General features: G+C 39.1%; 1 protein-coding gene across 3 annotated transcripts in view; it reads right to left on the bottom strand.

Moving 5' to 3' along the window:
* Positions 1-18652, bottom strand: part of LOC106067975 (homeobox protein cut-like 1) — a 182380-nt gene that overhangs the window by 19020 nt on the left and 144708 nt on the right. For all 3 annotated transcript variants that reach the window (XM_056005490.1, XM_056005489.1, XM_013227260.2), the window contains 7 exons: positions 14424-14556; positions 10147-10213; positions 4043-4091; positions 3298-3477; positions 1963-2037; positions 1487-1593; positions 1024-1163 (listed from right to left, as the gene is read on the bottom strand). In XM_056005490.1, coding sequence (XP_055861465.1) covers positions 1024-1163; positions 1487-1593; positions 1963-2037; positions 3298-3477; positions 4043-4091; positions 10147-10213; positions 14424-14556 — 751 coding nt within the window. The remainder of the gene's footprint in view (positions 1-1023; positions 1164-1486; positions 1594-1962; positions 2038-3297; positions 3478-4042; positions 4092-10146; positions 10214-14423; positions 14557-18652) is intronic.

Below are 18652 nucleotides of genomic sequence, written 5' to 3' on the forward strand. Positions count from 1 at the left end.
CACACAAGGAAAAAGAGAGTGACTTGGCCATTTTATAAGTATTAAGCATCTTTTTTTTTTTGTTGAGCTTGTTTTTATATTTCAATACATTCTTATCTATGAAGTCTATGAAATGATTCAGTTTTCTTATTGCTTTTCATATGGAATGATAAAGAGCTAAAGTTTGCATACACACACACACAAAAAAAGAGTTGGACCTATTCTAGACGCTTTACACCTTTCTTGTGGCTCACCAATTCCACATCTCAATCAGACCAAACCTAACCTTACAACAATAGATCACATTAAAACAAGAATATACAGGCAAGTGTATAAGAATCATGGACATTATAACATGTGTGTGGCGCTGATGTGTGGACACCACACTTTATAAATACATTGTACAACAGAAAAAAATATTATGGGATGTTTTGTTCCTTCACCCTGTTAACATGCATGTTTAATCTGTAGACTACAACTGAAAACAAGGTAACTTTAAAAAAAAATGTAACCATGTACACAGTCTTTAAAATTGTGTTGATCCTCAGAAGAATTGATCACTCAAACTAAATGTACACTGATCTAAATAAGATGATATTGACAAGGACTTAACAATAAATTTCTTTTTATTTGATCAAAATCAGTTAAAATATACATCTATCAACATACAATCATTTTCTATTCAATCATTTTCTATTAACACACAATCATTCTTTTACACAGCAAGCATCCAAAAAAACTCATTTGGCAAATAAAAAAAAAGCTTTTAAATAGATGATGAAAGGGATGAGAGCCCCACCAGTTGTTAGAAGACTCACACAAACGCACATTTGGATAAAGATTTTGTGACAAACCTTTTGTATACAATGGCCAAGCAATGCTGCACCATCATTTTTAAACCTGTCTGATTTTTGAGAAAACCCTCACTTAAGATAAAGTACCCTGTGTGTTCCACCAGCTTCCCCATGTCAAACTTTCCCTCCGCTTGAATGATAGACATAAAGCTTTGTTGAAACAGCAGAAGAAAGTAACCATTGCACTTACCTGTAAGCCCAGCGTTGACCACCTTCAGGTGAGTGCTCTCTGTCTGTAGACTCTTATTCTTCTCTAGCAGCAGCATCTCCAGAGTCTTCCCCTCCTCTGGTCCAGTATAGGCATTTGCAAACTCTATAGACTTGAGTACCCTGGGATAGATCATGGATAACATTTGAGGAAACTATACACATACAAGTACAAAGGACAGTACAATGGCACTATTTTAGTCCACGGTCATAGAAACTGAATAAACAACAAATCTTAAATCTCTAAACAGAATGGAACAGCATGTAACTAAATTGCATACATTTATACACTGAATTACTTTCAAATATGCTTATTAACTTTAGTTTGAAAACAAAGCCAGGAGATAAAATATAGCACTAATAGAATTACTAAATCTCTCTCTCTCTCTATATATATATATATATATATACATATAAAAGGGATCTAAAGTGTTTTCAACAAGTACCTCAACTCTCGTTTGACTTCTTCATAGTCTTCTTGGGACCTCAGTTTTTCTTCTAGTGCACGGAATGCCATATTCTTAGAGCTCAGTTCTTTCTCTAACCTTTCAACCTGAAACCAAAAGATTGGCCATTTCATATTTGCAGGAAAAAAAAAGAGGTTATTTTTTTACATTTACAATGTATTTATTACAAAAGTTTCTAGATTTTTCATAAAAACAAACAAATTTGTTGTGGTTTAAATGAACAACCAATTTTGGGTTAATTTCCTTTCTTTTATCAGACCTCTATGAAATGGTTGTAGTGCTACCCACCATACAGTAATGAATATATAGATCTGCTGAATAATTCCTCCAAGCCTGATAGGCACATGCTTTCTTCATGGTTATCTTAAGAGAGTTCAAACATTGATCCAAAAGGTAACCAAGTAGGAAGCCTACATCTGATTCCAATCCTTTAGGAGAACTATCTCAACTCTTACCTGTTCTGATGTAGATTCCCTGAGTTTATTAAGTGAAGCCTGCAGTCGTTGTACATCTTCCACCAACTGGGCTATCTGTTCACAAAACAAAATATAGTGATAAGTAAGCTGTTCGCCTCCAGACATGCAATATTCCACATTAAAAAAATAAACATAATGAATTGTAGTTTCTCAAGAAGGCCCAAGGGTCAGGTTAAAGGACTAAGGTCTGGTAGGGTTAATGGAAGTTGGTGGGAAAGTTTAATGGAAGATTGGTCCCAACTCATCCTGACTGCCACTTATCAGAAGAAATAAGGGTTAATGTGAACTTTATGTTTTGAAGAGGAAACATTTTTTTTTTTTTTTTACATGTAATGAAAATAATAAAATAGGAAAAAGGAAAACATTTGTTTTAAAACAAAATACATGAGAAAACTTTTAGAGAAGAAAAGGGGAGAGTAACAAAACAAAACAAAACTGAAGTAACTAATAATTCCAGCCATGTTCAACAGATTATAACCCAAGAGTTTTCTGTTACACTATGTGAGTGACATTTCTCTAAGTAAACCCATTGACACTGGTAATAACAAGGCAGAAGATAGGGAATCAATGGGAAGGTTTATTGACTAAATCATGCCAGCAGGAGCTGGCTTCTGGAAGAAGAGTCATCTCCAGCTGATAGTACAGCCACAGCCAAGGAAGCATTATCTATTGATTTATCACCGACATCTTGTTGCTCCAAGGTAATTGTACTTATCACACTAAGCAAACACGTGTTTAAACATACCATAAACAAAACAAAAAAAATGAAACAGTTATAGCTATAATGAGAAGTAGCCAAATGAATTTCTGTGTCTGGTGGAGGCGTAGTGGATGAATGGTGAAGTACCTGGCTTCTGAATCAAGGGGTGTTGGGTTCAATTCTTGGTGTAGACTGGGATTTAGAATTTTGAGTTTTATAGGACACCCTAGATTCAACCCAACCCAACTCAAATGGATACCTGACATTAGTTGGGTAAAGTAAAGGCATTTGGTTGTTTTGCTGGCCTCATGACAACTTATAGACCACAAGGTCTGAAAGGGGAACTTAACATTTTTTTTTTTTACTATGACAACCTCATTAATCCTCAGCCATAGAAACAGTCGACCATTACATCATCACTAGTATATAGAGCTCAAGGTCTGAAAGAGGCAATTTACTTTTTTACTTGTGTTTGATATAATCATCAGAATAATTCCTTCTAATGTATGCAAATATTAGTGTGTTGATAGACCATCCTCCCCCAGGTCTTACAGGGAAATAAACCTAAAATGATTTTGATTTTTCTATGTCTTAGAAAGAAAAATTGTCCTTACCTCTTTCTCCTTAGCAGCCAGCTCCATCTCCTGGGTAGATCTCTTCAGATTGTCCATCACTTGCTCTGACGTCAGGCTCAGGTGGCCCTTGCTGCCTTCAGCCTGTAGGCTCAGACTCTCAGTTACTTGGGAAAGTTGCAATCTCAGACGCTCCACCTGTCTCTCAGCATTGGCAGCTCTCTATAAGTTCACAAAAATACAAGTAGGATTTCAATTGAAGAACACACATGCACACAAAATATCTTAACCAATCAATCAGAAAAAAAAAACAAAAAAAAAAAAAACCAAGATTAATAACATTGTTACACATAGACTTTTATTTTTGAAATTTGCATTGCAGATATCGGAGTTGAACATACACAAAAATTGTGCAGCTAAAATGCTAATATCAGAATCAATTTGATATCAACAAGAAAAACAAAATGACAAGACATTTAGATATCAGATGTTGATTTAAAAAAACAGCACAAGAAGCATTCAATTGATGCAAGATTATTGGGAGGGAAAAAAAACAACCTGTGGGCAGAAACCCATCAACTGCTGCTAAATTAATGTGACAATTACAGGCACACAATTATGACAAGGAAAATTGATTAGATGAAATATTTCAGTTAATGAGTAGATCAGTGATTGTACAGACCTCCGTGGCCTGGTGTAATTTAATATTACAAATACTGTCATTTGATATGGTATTGTTACTGGTTTTTTTTTAATGCGTTTTTTTTTAAATTCTAATAACACTGACCTCATTAGCCCTGTCCAAGTCGGCCATTACCATCTCCATTTCATCTGATCTGTAAAGGACATAATAGTTTCTTGGTCATTGGGAGAGTTCAGAAAATCAATAAACATTAAAAATATGACAATGATTGAACATTGAAATATCAGATAATCATTCCACTTGCAAATGATATTTAAAAAAAAAACAAAAAAACACCATAGATTTTATTTATTTGACAATTTGGAAAGTAAACATAACTCTTCAACTATTTTTAACCCACCATAAAGATATACTATAGTCCCCTAGTTATTTTTTATTTTGCTTACTAAGGAACAATCATTTCTTCATTCCCCACTTAAGAAATGGTACAGTGTGGGTCTCTGGTATAAGATTCATAAACTATGATGAGATAGGTATTCACATTAAAGGCTGCTAGCATTTTAAGACTTTGACAATCTCCAGAAAAAGGCGGCAGATATGACAACCTACTACCAAATCCACCATGAGATAATGTAAAGAGTTTGTTTTTTTTTAAATCCAGCACTTTCATCTCCCCTTCATGTAGTTTATCTCTCTCTTGTAAAAGGGGGAAAAAAAGGTGCAGACAATCCATTGTGAAACAGGGACAGCCAGGGAGTTAGCTTCTCTTTGGAGCCTCATTCCAGAGGGCTGAGTGAGAGGAGACCAAACCAGCATCAAGATGGACATGACAAGTGAAGAAATGTGCTGCCAGAGATTACAACAGGGGAGGGAGTGGACCTGATAAACAGTGCAAGATATACACTTGCAGGCAGACACACAGACATTGCCATACAAAAATACTGTTATTTCTACATGGAAGGTATTAGATAAGGCAACACCAGATCTTAGACACCTTTAACAATATTTCATGCTTGAAACTGTGTATTAGGATTAGGTGAAACACAAAGAAAGATGACAATTTTTGTTTTGCTATTGGGTGCCAATAACAAAATAACACAATTATGTTGGCATAAGCATCAATATCAGTAGTTACACTGAGGTTGTCAATTGTAGTCAAACTGAATTTCCATTTGATTGGATCAATAAAAATTATCTTATCTTATCTATCTTAATATGCATAGAATATATTTTTTTTTCTTGATAGGGAAGGGAGTGGCTGGGAATAAACTTATTAACTTAGAAATACAGTTTTCAAAATGTATTGTCACAGGTCAAATAGTAACATTGTGTGAAGTTACAGTCAAAGCAGAGTGTATAACTAATGCAGGAGTTAGTTGTCACATTCACTCTATAAATATAGACATGTACATATTTCTGCAATAATTCCTGCACCTTGTGGAAAGCTTCAATAAAATAGGATTAACACAAGAGCGATCCTTGCGGGCTAACCCATTACACCAAAAGCTGATCACTTGACTCTAGCAATGTGGAGGGAAATATATGACCTGACTCCATCCATGGCTAGTCCAGCCAGCCACCTCCTACTGACAGTGCTCAAGTCCATAGTGTCACAATACAACATTTCAGGAAATATTACATTCTGCAGAAGGAAAATGGGTGGGGGGGGGATATTAAAGTGCTCAACACAACAGGGGCTGAGGAGCATTGGGAGAAAGGGAGGGATGGCGGTGTCAGCTAATGAATGTAGGGTTTATGTTGATTGATAATTTCTAAGCCTGACAAGGTAGAGCTGCGACAGGAATACAAAATTAAGCAAGATGGAAATAAAGTGAAATGAAAATTGTTACAAGAATGGTGTGGGCTTTTTTGTATATCTAAGGTAGTGGGATAGATATAAACTGGTTTGGGAGGGGGGGGGGAGGAGGTAAACTGTCCACCTCCAATGACAAGAGAAGGGGAGGGGAGGTAATAAGTGAATATAAAATAGATGGGACATAACTCAGTTGACAGTGAACCTCAACAATCAGTTTAACATCAGTCTACACCAGTAGAAGGCAATGGCAGGAGGAAAAAAAAGGGGGGGGGCACTGCCTCCAGGAATTGGTGTAAACAATGTTATGGCATTGAGAGAAAAGGGGGGGGGGAGGATTAGGAGCTGAAATGATGGCTTGATTTGGGTGGAGTGACACCTGAACACTACTCATTGTCTCCCTTCAGATCTATTTATAATCACTGGCAGTCAGGCCAGTGGCATTGCAATTAATCAACAATACAGAGGGTAACCCTAGTGTGTGTGTGTGTGTGGGGGGGGGATGTCAAGACATGATATATTTATATACATACACATCTACACATAAAGCTGTTAGTTAGATACTGAAAGTTGGAAAGGGCTGGGGGGGGGGGAAGAGTCTCAGGGTTTGATGAGTGGAGGAGGCCAGGACAATGAAGGTACTAACTATTTTCTTACCTGTAGCAGCATTCCCCCCCCCCCCCATTTTTTAAAAATCCTTTGTATTTCAATTTGAGACTAGACAACCTGTCTTGTTTCAATCTACAGGGGAAGTAGAGGAGAGAGCTGGGGGGGGGGCAAGGAATCATCAGACATGATTAATTGTAAACTCACTGGTTCATGTGATCTCTGAAGAAGAATGGTCAGTTCTGGTGTTGCTGGAGTTGACCAATTAACAGTCACGTGACATTTAAGGGTGAGTGGTAAGGCATCATGTGCTGGGAAGTGTGTGTGTGTGTGTGTGTGTGTGTGCGTGTCTACCCGCATGACATTTAATTTAAAAAAACAACAAAAGCACGTGCATTGTAGATCAAAATGAACTCAAGTCCAATCTCTGACACTGCTGGCTCATTAGAAGACCGGACAAAGTGGTCCACACACACTCTGAGACCTTCACCTCGTCATCAGACATTTAAACAATTTAAACCCCCCTCCCCAATCTCAACATTTCACCACCAGTCATCGAAACCTAGCTCCAAACTGGTTCGTTCACAGCGGGAGGTGAATAAATGAGGAGGGGGGGGGCAATATGTCCTCCATTTTTAACCTTTAAATAACAGACGTTCGTTCAATAGTCGGGCAGTGATCGTGAACGGTCGGTTGACCTTTCACTTTTGTCTAAATAGCTGTGTCCTACAAGGCCCCCCCCCCCAGTGCCTTGATGCAGTGCCCGGCCTAAACCAAACATTCCAAAAAGCTATGCACCGTGTCTATGACTCCAACCCGACCTTTCAATACCACATCAACGTAAGCCTTCCATCAAATGGTGCTCAACTCAGACGACGTCTAGTTCACGTATAGACATAAAGAGCCCACACGCCGATGCAGTAGTCCTAGCAAATGATACATCCAAATTAGCCAGGCATCGGTTTGGATTCAACCTTCGAACAGGCGACAATACTTCGACAATGGGAGACAGGAAATAAAAAGGACCGGGGGGGGGGGCGATTTTTAGAAGGGTGGTAGTGGGGACAACGTGTGCGAATGTATGTATGTATGCGGGCGCACCAACAGATTGATACCAGTGACATTCTAGCTACCAGGGGTAATGACTCGCCCATTAAACGGTTAGTAAGAATTACGTCCCCTGGGTAGATTATTCAGCCGGTAGTTACCAGACTTTTAATGCCGCTAGTCTAAGTCTACCACTTGTCCCTGACCATCATAATCAGGGTTCACATTTCCAAAAAAGAAAAAAAAAAAAAAAAGGGGGGGGGGTTAACTATCGAAACTGGCTCACCCAAAATGCCATCCCGCCCCCCCCCTGTACAAAGTACATGTATAGCCCCCGCCCCTCCCCACTGATAAAAAAAAACACATTGTGTGTGATATAAATAAACCTAGCTGTTATTTTGGAATTGGCCACGGTGTCAACAACACAAGGACTACGTTAAAGGAAATCTCAGCAGTGACACATCCATCAAAGTCTAGACGTGACCTGCTTTGTACTGTTGTGTCTTCACGTCGTATTGACCGGCAGCATTTATTTAATAGTGACTCGTGAGGCCAATGTAACGAGGAGTGGCCAAGTCCAAGGGAAAACAGAAACATCATTGTGTATCTGTGACTCTATAGTAAGAATGGTTTAACTTAGTTCTCTATGGTAAGAATGGTTTAACTTAGGTCTCTATGGTAAGAATGGTTTAACTTAGTTCTCTATGGTAAGAATGGTTTAACTTAGTTCTCTATGGTAAGAATGGTTTAACTTAGTTCTCTATGGTAAGAATGGTTTAACTTAGTTCTCTATAGTAAGAATGGTTTAACTTAGTTCTCTATAGTAAGAATGGTTTAACTTAGTTCTCTATGGTAAGAATGGTTTAACTTAGTTCTCTATGGTAAGAATGGTTTAACTTAGTTCTCTATGGTAAGAATGGTTTAGCTTAGTTCTCTATGGTAAGAATGGTTTAACTTAGGTCTCTATGGTAAGAATGGTTTAGCTTAGGTCTCTATAGTAAGAATGGTTTAACTAAGATGGTGAGACACCACCAAGAAAAGGAAATGTGAGTGTGAGAGTGACTGTAATCCTGGAAAGAAAAAAAAACCCAGAGACAAAAGGAGAGAGAAATTCAACAGATCAAGTGTGCTGGCTTAATGGTCTAACACAGTGGTGCCCAAAGTACGGCCCGCGGGCCAGATCCGGCCCGCGACGTGGTTCTATCCGGCCCGCTGAAATGTCAGCACAAATTGTAGACAATCTCCCCCCCCCCTCATAAAAAAAGGTTGAAAAATGTATTTTTACAAATGTTTGGGCTCTCCCTTTTCTCTGATGGGTTTGTAGCATGACCTTTATCATTTTCCGTTTACTAGATGGGACTCTAAATGTAGAATTGACCAGGAAAAGTGAACGGATCTTTGCTATTGAAACATGATAATATGCCAACATATTTGATTTGTAAATAAAATGTGGCTGTTTAAAACAAACAACCACATGTATAGCAGTATTATGAACAAATATGACGGCACTCTTGGTATGAGCCGCAAATAAAAGATTGTTTAACTACTTCTAGAGATTGTAGGATTGATGGGGAAAGTTATGAAAAAGAGAAAAGAAAATGAGTTGGTGGTAAAACTAGCTACAATGTTGCTGACATTTTAAGTAGAGAAATGAAGCCACTTCCCGAGGCGTAAAAACAGAACAACTTCCAATGTCTAATCATTAATGTAAGTTTCTAATCAAATAGTTTCAAGTCAATTTCATTTCGTTTTTGTACCTTATCGGTCATGTGGCCCGCGACACGAGTGTCGGAAATATAAATGGCCCGCAGGATGAATAAGGTTGGGCATCACTGGTCTAACAGACCAAGGACAGATTATGTGTATATAATAGCCGTATCTTTATATATATAAATATACAGTTATATATATATATATATACACACACACACACAAAGAGAGAGAGAGAATAGTTTTAAATATTTGTGATATAATTAGCAATGCAGCAATCAATTAAAAAATAACAGGGTGGACTTTTTATGATATGCAAATCATATGCACACCATGTCCCGAAACCCATTAAAAAAAAAAGCAGCATTAATTAAAGAAAGTGGCCGTGGAACACGTCCCCCCCCTCCCCCTCCCCAGTCATCTTGAAGTAGGTTTTAGCGCCCGCTGTTGGTGTTTATGGCAAGTAAGTGATGTATGTCCAAGTCGTCTGCCCGTGACACAGGAAGTTGGGTCTCAGCAGCCAGGACCCAATGCGAGAAGCAAGTCAGACAAAGACAATAAATAGCCTGCATTGCTTCCTTGTTTTCTTCTCAAAATACTGACACAATAAAAAAAAAAAGGGGGGGGGGGAGGAGGTGTTTACAGGTGGCACTGGAATTATCACAGTCGTTTTTTTTTTCTTTCTTCAAATGTAGATGGCAACCAACAAGAAGATCACGAAGACTGCACTACTGATTAGTATTTATGTAACGCTGCGTTCTATTGCCAGATTTTTAAACAAAGGCAGACCATTTAGCAACTCTTTAAAGATATGGCCAAAAGTTTCGCAAGAAAACAGTTAAATGCCTTCAAAATAGGACACAAGAAACAGAAGACATGTCCCACAACTTACAAGAAACAGAAGACATGTCCCACTACTTACAAGAAACAGAAGACATGTCCCACTACTTAGAAGAAACAGAAGACATGTCCCACTACTTACAAGAAACAGAAGACATGTCCCACTACTTACAAGAAACAGAAGATATGTCCCACAACTTACAAGAAACAGAAGACATGTCAGACTACTTACTTTGCTGTTGTGGCCTCGTCATATTTCGCTTTTACTTCAAACAGTTCAGACTGGGCACTCTCCAAAGCTGAAAAACAAAACAGAACTGTGAGCATTGGGCCATGAACATTTCTTGGTGACTGAACATTTACCAACTAAAACTTAAAACACACAATTCCCTGCTTCAGATTTCATCTACAGGCAAATAACCAATATCAGCCAATGAAATGATCGGATGTCTGTTGGTCGTTTGATTCAAGTCTTAACACTTTTTTTTTTAAGAAACTTTTTTTTTTTTTTCAAAAACACCAAAAAAATGTTTGAACCCAAATCGTCTTGGAATCTTAGATCAATGGACTCAACCTGAAAGGATGTGTTCATAGGTGTAGCTGAATTGGGTTCAGATAGTATTCTTTGTTTAGTCAAACACAGGAACCAAATGCACGCCTATCTCTCTCTCTCTCTGTCAACATTTCGAACTAAACTAAATACAACGCGATTTCGTTTTTGACTTGGAAACTGATAAGCCAATGATGAATGGAATAACAAGAAAATATTGTTAAAAATACTTTAAAAAAAACAACAACAAACTTATATTAAGAGTACTTGTATCGATTAGTTTGGATCAGTCATGTCATTACATTTGTACTAACAATAAAATAGCATTTATGAAAAAAAAAAAGGGGGGGGGGACGACCTAAATTCGAACTCATGGCTTTTCAAGCCAACACGGTAACCGCTCTGCTAGTGGAAAGCTTATGAACATAGAAGATTGTAAAAGTTATCTATTGTTTCTATAGTCTCATCCTATTTTTTCATATTTGTGTTCACTAAGACTTAGACGGCGACCTTTAAAGGGGGATAATTCAGCTCCACCACGTCAGTCAACTACAATTTCTTTCCCTTGTTTTATTTTTATTGATTCTTGTGTTGTCAGATAACAGAAATAATTGTGCAAAATTTCAACTTAATCCGAGTTTGGATGTGGGAGAAATAACGTGTACAAACTTGACACCAGACAGACAGAGTGAGTTGATAAAATCTTCGTAAAAATGACTCTAGGATGGCTATCCTTGTCATCCATCGAGTTTTAAAGTGTGAAATATGCAGTGTGTGAAACCTTTTGCAATGTTTATATGAACTCACTTGCCTTCACCACAACAAATATATCTCATGCACCTCCTTCTATGAAGAACTAGAAGTAGACTGCAACATACTCTGGAAAAAAAGGGGGGGGGGGGACCAAGTCGAGAGGCAATATGAAGCGAAACTATTATTTACCGTATCACCGATACCATCCTGTCAGCCATCGTGATTTCGCCTTATTAGACCATGGCTCCTCGCCACGCATTCTTACTTAAGACGATGCCATCCCCGACTTGAGACCTTAATATATTCAGTATACAGAGACATCCCCTGCATATAGTGGGATATTCAGGACTTGGGTACAAAGTGAGGATTAAGTCGGAATTTCAGCCCAAAATTTAAACACAAAAATACTGCTAAGACTTCATGGTCTTAATCATAGACCATTAAAACATCTTATTAATTCGTTTTGTTTGACTTGATTTCCACCTGTCATCCCCCCACCTCCCCCCCCCCGTATGTTCACGTCTGACAAGTGGCAAGGAAAGGGGGGGGGGAGAGGGTATGTCGCGGTGACAAGAAGAATCTGTGATGAATGTTTTACAAGATATTGTTTTAAGGCTGTCACGTGACTTGTGCATGCAGATTTATTGTCCCCCTTACATTTCCAATACTGACGTGTGTCTCCTCCGCTCCCCGACTCACTTTTCTTTTCTACCAAAATAATTTAAAAATATATTTTTGTTAATTTTTTTTTTTTTTTTTGCATGTGAATGTGCACTAATTTTTCTTTCATTTTGATTTTAAATTATATATATATATCTCCTTTTTTTTTTAGAGCAATCTATGATGTTATAAAGGGGAACGACTCTTCACTCCTAACTTGTTCAACTTGACGAGCAAGGAGGGGGGGGGGGTTTCTTAAAAATTCTCGAGGAGCCTTCAAATGCCGAGCCTTGACAAATCAGGCATAGAATCAACACAGTTGACTGCTGCAGAGTCTATTGAACTCTACCTCAAAGATTTCTTGCCCATCCAGAAAATAACAACGCAAAAGTCTGACATTGGAAAGGCACACCAGCAGATTAAATCCCAGAAGATCTCATCACACAGTTAAAACCACAACAACTAAAAGCAGACGTGAAGTTGACATTTTGAACCCGAAAAAAAAAAAAAAGTCAACAAACGATATACAATAGATTTTGTTGCATAGAAATGGACAGATCAGTGAAACTGTGCCGAAGACTGAAAACAATATTGCAAAGACTAACTGGTCATCAGAGAAAAATAACGTATTAACAGTATTTACATTGAATTATGAAAACCCATTGGCCACTGAACAAAATGAAACTCATGATTTAGGATCTCTATTCCGAGAAACCGAGTAAAACAGTGAGCTGTCGACAAGACCTACAATTCCCTTAATACACACCCATCGGTTCTAAGAAAAGGACAGGGACTTTATAGACTCCGCGATAGACCAGAGTCCATGCATCCCCTGTAAATAATGCCCGTCAGACGTGCAAGCACCTGACCAGCAAACTAAATCAAACGACGTTAAAGGTGCATGCATGCATATAAATACAAAAAAAAAGAAAGTATGTCAGGGTGACATGGTTGTTATGGTAAATAACGGAAGACAATGCTACAAGAAAAAGTTATTTAGCGAACTGTTTAAAACGTGAACACGTCCGTCACCTAGATAGACACAGATAGACAAAAGAAGGGGGGGGGGGGAGGAGATAATTAATTGAACATTCTTTGTGAAAAACAACCTAATCCCAAATGTCTTCAAAGCAATGATTCTTAAGTTATTCAAATATTCGGTAACGGGAGACAATATCTAGATAAGTAGGGCTCTCAAGTCAGTCACAAAAAACACGACTATGGATCATTTGCGGATCAGGTGACAGATATCCTTATTAGCACCTCGATAAATGTGTTACTTTTATCCTAGAAACTGTTTCAATGTATGCGGCAGGTTGAGGACCAAGAACAATTTGTGATAACATCCCAAGTTAACACCTAGCTTCAGAGCCAAACGAAGTCGCGATCGCAAGTAAATATTCCGTTAGTGTCAGCTCAGCCTTGGACTCTTGGTCGTGAATGCATCGTTCTGCCCCATGGTAGATCTGGGTTCGGAAAACTACACACTATGCAGCAGTCAGTAGTATCTCCTTGACTTGAGCAACAAAAATAGCGTGTGTGTGTGTGTATGGGAGGAGGGTGTGACAAAAAGCAACAACAAACTATTGGACCAAATCATTGCACTCAAAATAAGCTTTACCCGTTACTCAATGCACAGTTTTTGTTTTGGAGTAGATATCAAAGTAAAGAGGTTGCCTCAACTAGAAAAACAAATATTTGAAAAGCCAAGCTGAGAGAATTCGGTAACCAAATATAAATCTCAGAGGAGCACTAACTACGAGCCCCCCAAAAGAGATCTTCTCTTAAAGGCACAGCTGATTCACAATGACAGCAACCAAGCTCGCCTGGGCGAATGCCACACTGCAACTTTGATTTATCTACTGGGCAGCTTAATGGGTACGCGACAACACAAAACCGCACGAGACCTGGTGCATATAGATTTGCAAGCGATTAGGATTAATTTCAGCGTGGCAGCAATCCTCAGCCAAATCCTGTTCACCTAGTCACTTAGGGTTCTAGGATTGCGCTTTTAGTTTGGCCATGATGTTCAAACGCTGATTTGTTGGGAAAGCCAATGAGATCGTTTTACAGTCTACACACATTACACACACACACATGTAAATACACTGCAAAACGTGTGTGTGTGTGTGTGTGTGAAACCAGTGGGTGGGTGTGGCAGGGGTTAATCCTCAGTACATTTTAATCTGAAAATTGCGACAAAGGATTAAAGAGCAAACTGAAGTATAAGATATATGCATGGAACCTAAAAAAATAAAAGTGTTCGCGATTCGAAAATGGACCATCATATCTAAATGTCTTAAAGTTTAAGGTAAATGTATTCTTGGCTGTACAATGAAAGAGGTAGTAGACTAGATCTAGTTCTTACTGTTACAGTAAGACCTCATTCTGCTCAACAAATACAGGAGTTACTAAATACATGCTCTATCCAGAGACCGTGTTAATGAATCATTGATATAATGAACGATCGAAGATTACCATCAATATACATTTTCAAACGCTTAGACAAAATAAAAAAAAAAAATAAAAATAAAAACACAACTCACCGGCGTGAAGGGAGGTAATCTGTTGTTCAGCCTCGCCCAATTTCTTGGCCACTGACAGCTGGGTCTCTTGGAGTGACCGTTCTTTCTCAGCGAAGACTCTTTGAAGCTCTCGTTCTTTCTCCTTGGCTCGACTCTTGAAACAAAAGACGAGACAAAAACATCAAATTACTGACACAGCTCAACTAATCAATATTCAAACAGAAAATTGATGTTCATGCCATTTTCTGACTTAGATCAAAAAAAAAAAAATCAAAAGAAAGGATGCCAAAGATAAGAAAGACAATTTTTTTTTTAAATCGATCGATCTATCGGAGGTGCCATTAAAGCATTGGGTCGATGGTCCTTGTTCAGCCGTCTGCGTCAACGGGAGCTCAAAAGCCTGTGTCTTAGTGAGGGGGGGGGGAAAGCTCAACAAGCGCCACCCTAATAGCCTCTTCGGCATTACAAACCTCGAGATGCGTATTACCGTCCTAAATGATCCACAGCATAATCCCCTCCATTTCCATCACTTCATTTTTATATTGGGTAGTGGATGCACTACAATCTAATACAACTTAGGCAAAGCACCAAAGGTATTGGTGGAGGGTGAGCTACGATCACTGTCGTGGTAGGGAGGAAGGGGTGGTAGCTAGTATGCGAAACAGTCTGACTTAGACCAGCGCTGGGGGTCGGGCAGTCTAATATTAGCACCAGGGAAGCCATGTTAGTGGTGTGATAACCGGAGCAACCATAACTGGAAAAGCCATGACGAGAGTAATAATTGGAGAAACCATAACGAGGAGGACCATGTTGATAGTGTTGTAACAGGGGCAGCCATAACAAAGAGGAACATATTGATGAAGTTATAACAGAGAGGAGACATAACAAGGAGGAACATGTTGATAGTGTTATTAGAGGAAGCAGACATCCTACGGAGGACCATAATGACGGTGTTTGTGAACCCACCCCCACCCCCCAAGAGGCAAAAACAAATCCAAGATGATAATCCGTAATGGAGATTGACATCCTTCAATACTCGCCTGGCGTCTAACGCAACATGTCAATTGAACCAGGTAAAGTGATTTTCTTCTCCCCTTCTGATTGAACCCCCACCCCTCCCACAAGCCTCCAGTCTTACCTACAAATTGCAGGCCAGGTCAATAACTGTTAAAGTATTATCAGTATACGAGACAACGTCATCTCTCAGATGAAAAGTCACATTGTTTGCCCCGTCCCTACACTACTTTTGGTTCCCCGGTAATTGAGTGTTCACCAGGGTGAGAACATTCAATGCCATTATCGCCCCAACGATCATGTTTTCTTGTGCCTAAAAGTCAATAGTTGTTTTGTTTCCCCCCATCATTACAAGATAAAAGCCGATCAACAATCCGCTACCTTTCACATACAATGTCTGACACAACATTAGTCCATCAGGAACACACACAAACACACACACCGATAAGCAGGCTAATTTGAGGTATTCTTCATTTTTTCCCCTGCCGATTCTTTACTGCTATTTGATTAATGCTAACTCTATAGATATTTCATTATGGTCCCCTGCTAAAAAAATAGCCAATACATTGCCCGCAGGCAATATCTCAATGCCATCCTGCCCCTCGAAACTTTGACCCATAGTGCACGCAGTGAAGCCTCAGAGGCTCGGTTCCAATAGTGCACGCAATGAAGCCTCAGAGGCTCGGTTCCAATAGTGCACGCAGTGAAGCCTCAGAGGCTCGGCTCCGACAGTGCACGCACTAAAGCCTCAGAGGCTCGGTTCCATTTAACTTATTTTTATTTTGTGTGGTAATGCGACTCAAGACTAATATATGGAAAATATCCCCTTGGGTAAAAAAAAAAAAGGCTTTGGCACATAAGAGCTGAAATGGGCATATGCAATTAGATAGTCTTACATTTGTATAAAGTCAGTAAGTGAGGCGTGTCTCCCCTTTACCAACTAGACAGACTTCAAGCCATTCAGGACTGGATACGAGTATAACCAAGTCTATTGCATACTTGTAGACACTCAACACACGTCATCAGCTTCTACTCGGAGTCATCCTATAGCCGAGATTTTCATACATGGCGGGAAAAAAAACTGTAAAACGCAAACTGTTTGGTGTATCCGGTGTAACAAAATAAAGGAAGTGGTGGTCAGCATTTTAATGTTATATCATCATTTCTGTGCACTTGTTAGCACCGTAGAACGAACTTTTTAAAGCTCTTCTGCTTGTACGTTTTATTTAATTGGTAAGTTCGAAGTTCCATTTAGCTTCCTTGACATTGTTGAGTTCATCCTGAACAATCTCCATTATCTTCTTAACCGCGAAACCTTTTCTTTCCAAACATCTACTCTCCTGTTGATCTGTGAAGAACAACTAATATGCACAAGTATTCAGGGGCGAAATTCTAATTTCTCAACTTATCTGATTGTCAACGCCTTAGCATAAGTCACGAAAAGACTATTTTTGTGTCCTCAAGTTTCAAGAGCATGCATTGAACATTATTTTCTGGAAAGTTCGACCGTGAAATAAGCAACTGATAGATTAACTCTTTAAAAAAAAAAACAACAACCTCTTACTGAAGAAGTTCGTCTATAATCAAGGGCTCTCGCTATTCCCCTATTAAGTGATCGCTTATCACGATCAGCTTTTGTGAAGTCTGTAACCCCGTTCTGCTCAATGGCAGAAGATAACTGGTAGAATGGGACTAGTGGTAAGGTTGGGGGGGGGGGCCGGGGTGTGTGATAAGATAACTGAAAACGGCGGTGAATGAGACAAACGTGAAATTCGGTTCACTTCATCCAGTACTAGCCCCCGAGTAATTGGCGCCCATTGATTTACCAGAAAACAAAAGAGATCGATGATGCTCAACAGGAGAGAGAAAAAAAGGGGAGGGGTGGGCGAGAAGGGGAAAAAAGCGAAATCGAACACTCCCCCCTCCCAAGAACTAAGTCGTCCAAACACGAGACTATCAAATCAAATATTACTTTGAGCAACAGTCAATGTAAGAAGATGGTGGAGGGGAGGGGGGCGCCGAGTGTAACACATAACAGTGATTATATTGTATGATACAGGCAGGTGGTTCTCTGCATGAGACAGTCTCTGTGATCTGTCACTGCTGTAGATCTATATCCATACTAGAAAGGAACAAGACATTCAGCAGTTTAATAGTTTATGTTTTGAGGTCAAAGTCGAAGGTTGATCAACTGGTTGGCCAGCGCCACAAGACAGGGGAGAGGACTAGTACAATGTGTATCGACAGGACTGCAGTTCTAAAAAAAAAAAACAAAAAACATTTAAATCTCTACTATCAATACAGGGACAACCAAGGGTCAGAACCATTAAGCTAGTAGTCTGTGTTATGATGATTGCTCCTTACTAGTTAGCACCCTAATCTACCGAGCTGGTATCCGCTTGCTGTGCAATTGAAAACAATCTTCAATAAAACAATGTCTACTTCCTTTAAACATCACAATGAATCCAAACGCCACTTACTAAAAACAAAACGCTTACATTGAAATCCAACTTATCAAAGTGAAACAATTAGTTGGGCACCTAAATGGAAATAGAAGTGCTGAATGTGTGCTTGTGCTCTATTTAAACATGACATCTCCAAATCTATCTGAATGTTTGTGTGTGTGTGTTTATTGTTGTATAAATTCAACATGACAGTGCTATCTCACAGCGAGCTTTCATTTCATGTGGAATATTTTCTGACCGCCTGGAGATGTATCTCAAGAACATGGTGCTTCACACTCAAGGTTTCTTTTTTCCGGTTCATTTATTTGCTGATTTTCAAAGTTTTTAAGATTCCCATTACGTCAGACGTCTGCTAACACGCCTTAGACTGCTTAAAATACATTTATTGGCTGTGCATAAGAACGCAGCGTTTCAAGGAAACACCATCGCTCGCCAAGGCACACGATATGGGAAACTACCGAGTTGAATGTTATGGCATGGTGACTAAGTTTACCAAAATTTAAGCCCAAACCAAGCAATCACGTGACTTGAACGTCTGTATTTGAAAAGAGTTCCAGTCCTTCGTCTGTTTATTTCAGTTCAGTTCTGTCCTCTACTTAAATATAGTAAACGCAACGTGAAGCCTGTCTCTCTACAAAGAATTATAATGACGTTGCCATAAGTCTCATGAGAAGACACCAGCATTTCTCATGTACACGTATGTATAGAAGTCTACAACTTGTACCTACCTAAACGTGATGTCAGTATGTGTGCGTGAGGGTGAGCTGTTAT

This window comes from Biomphalaria glabrata, chromosome 12 (assembly GCF_947242115.1).
Source record: "Biomphalaria glabrata chromosome 12, xgBioGlab47.1, whole genome shotgun sequence".
Lineage (NCBI taxonomy): Eukaryota > Metazoa > Mollusca > Gastropoda > Planorbidae > Biomphalaria > Biomphalaria glabrata.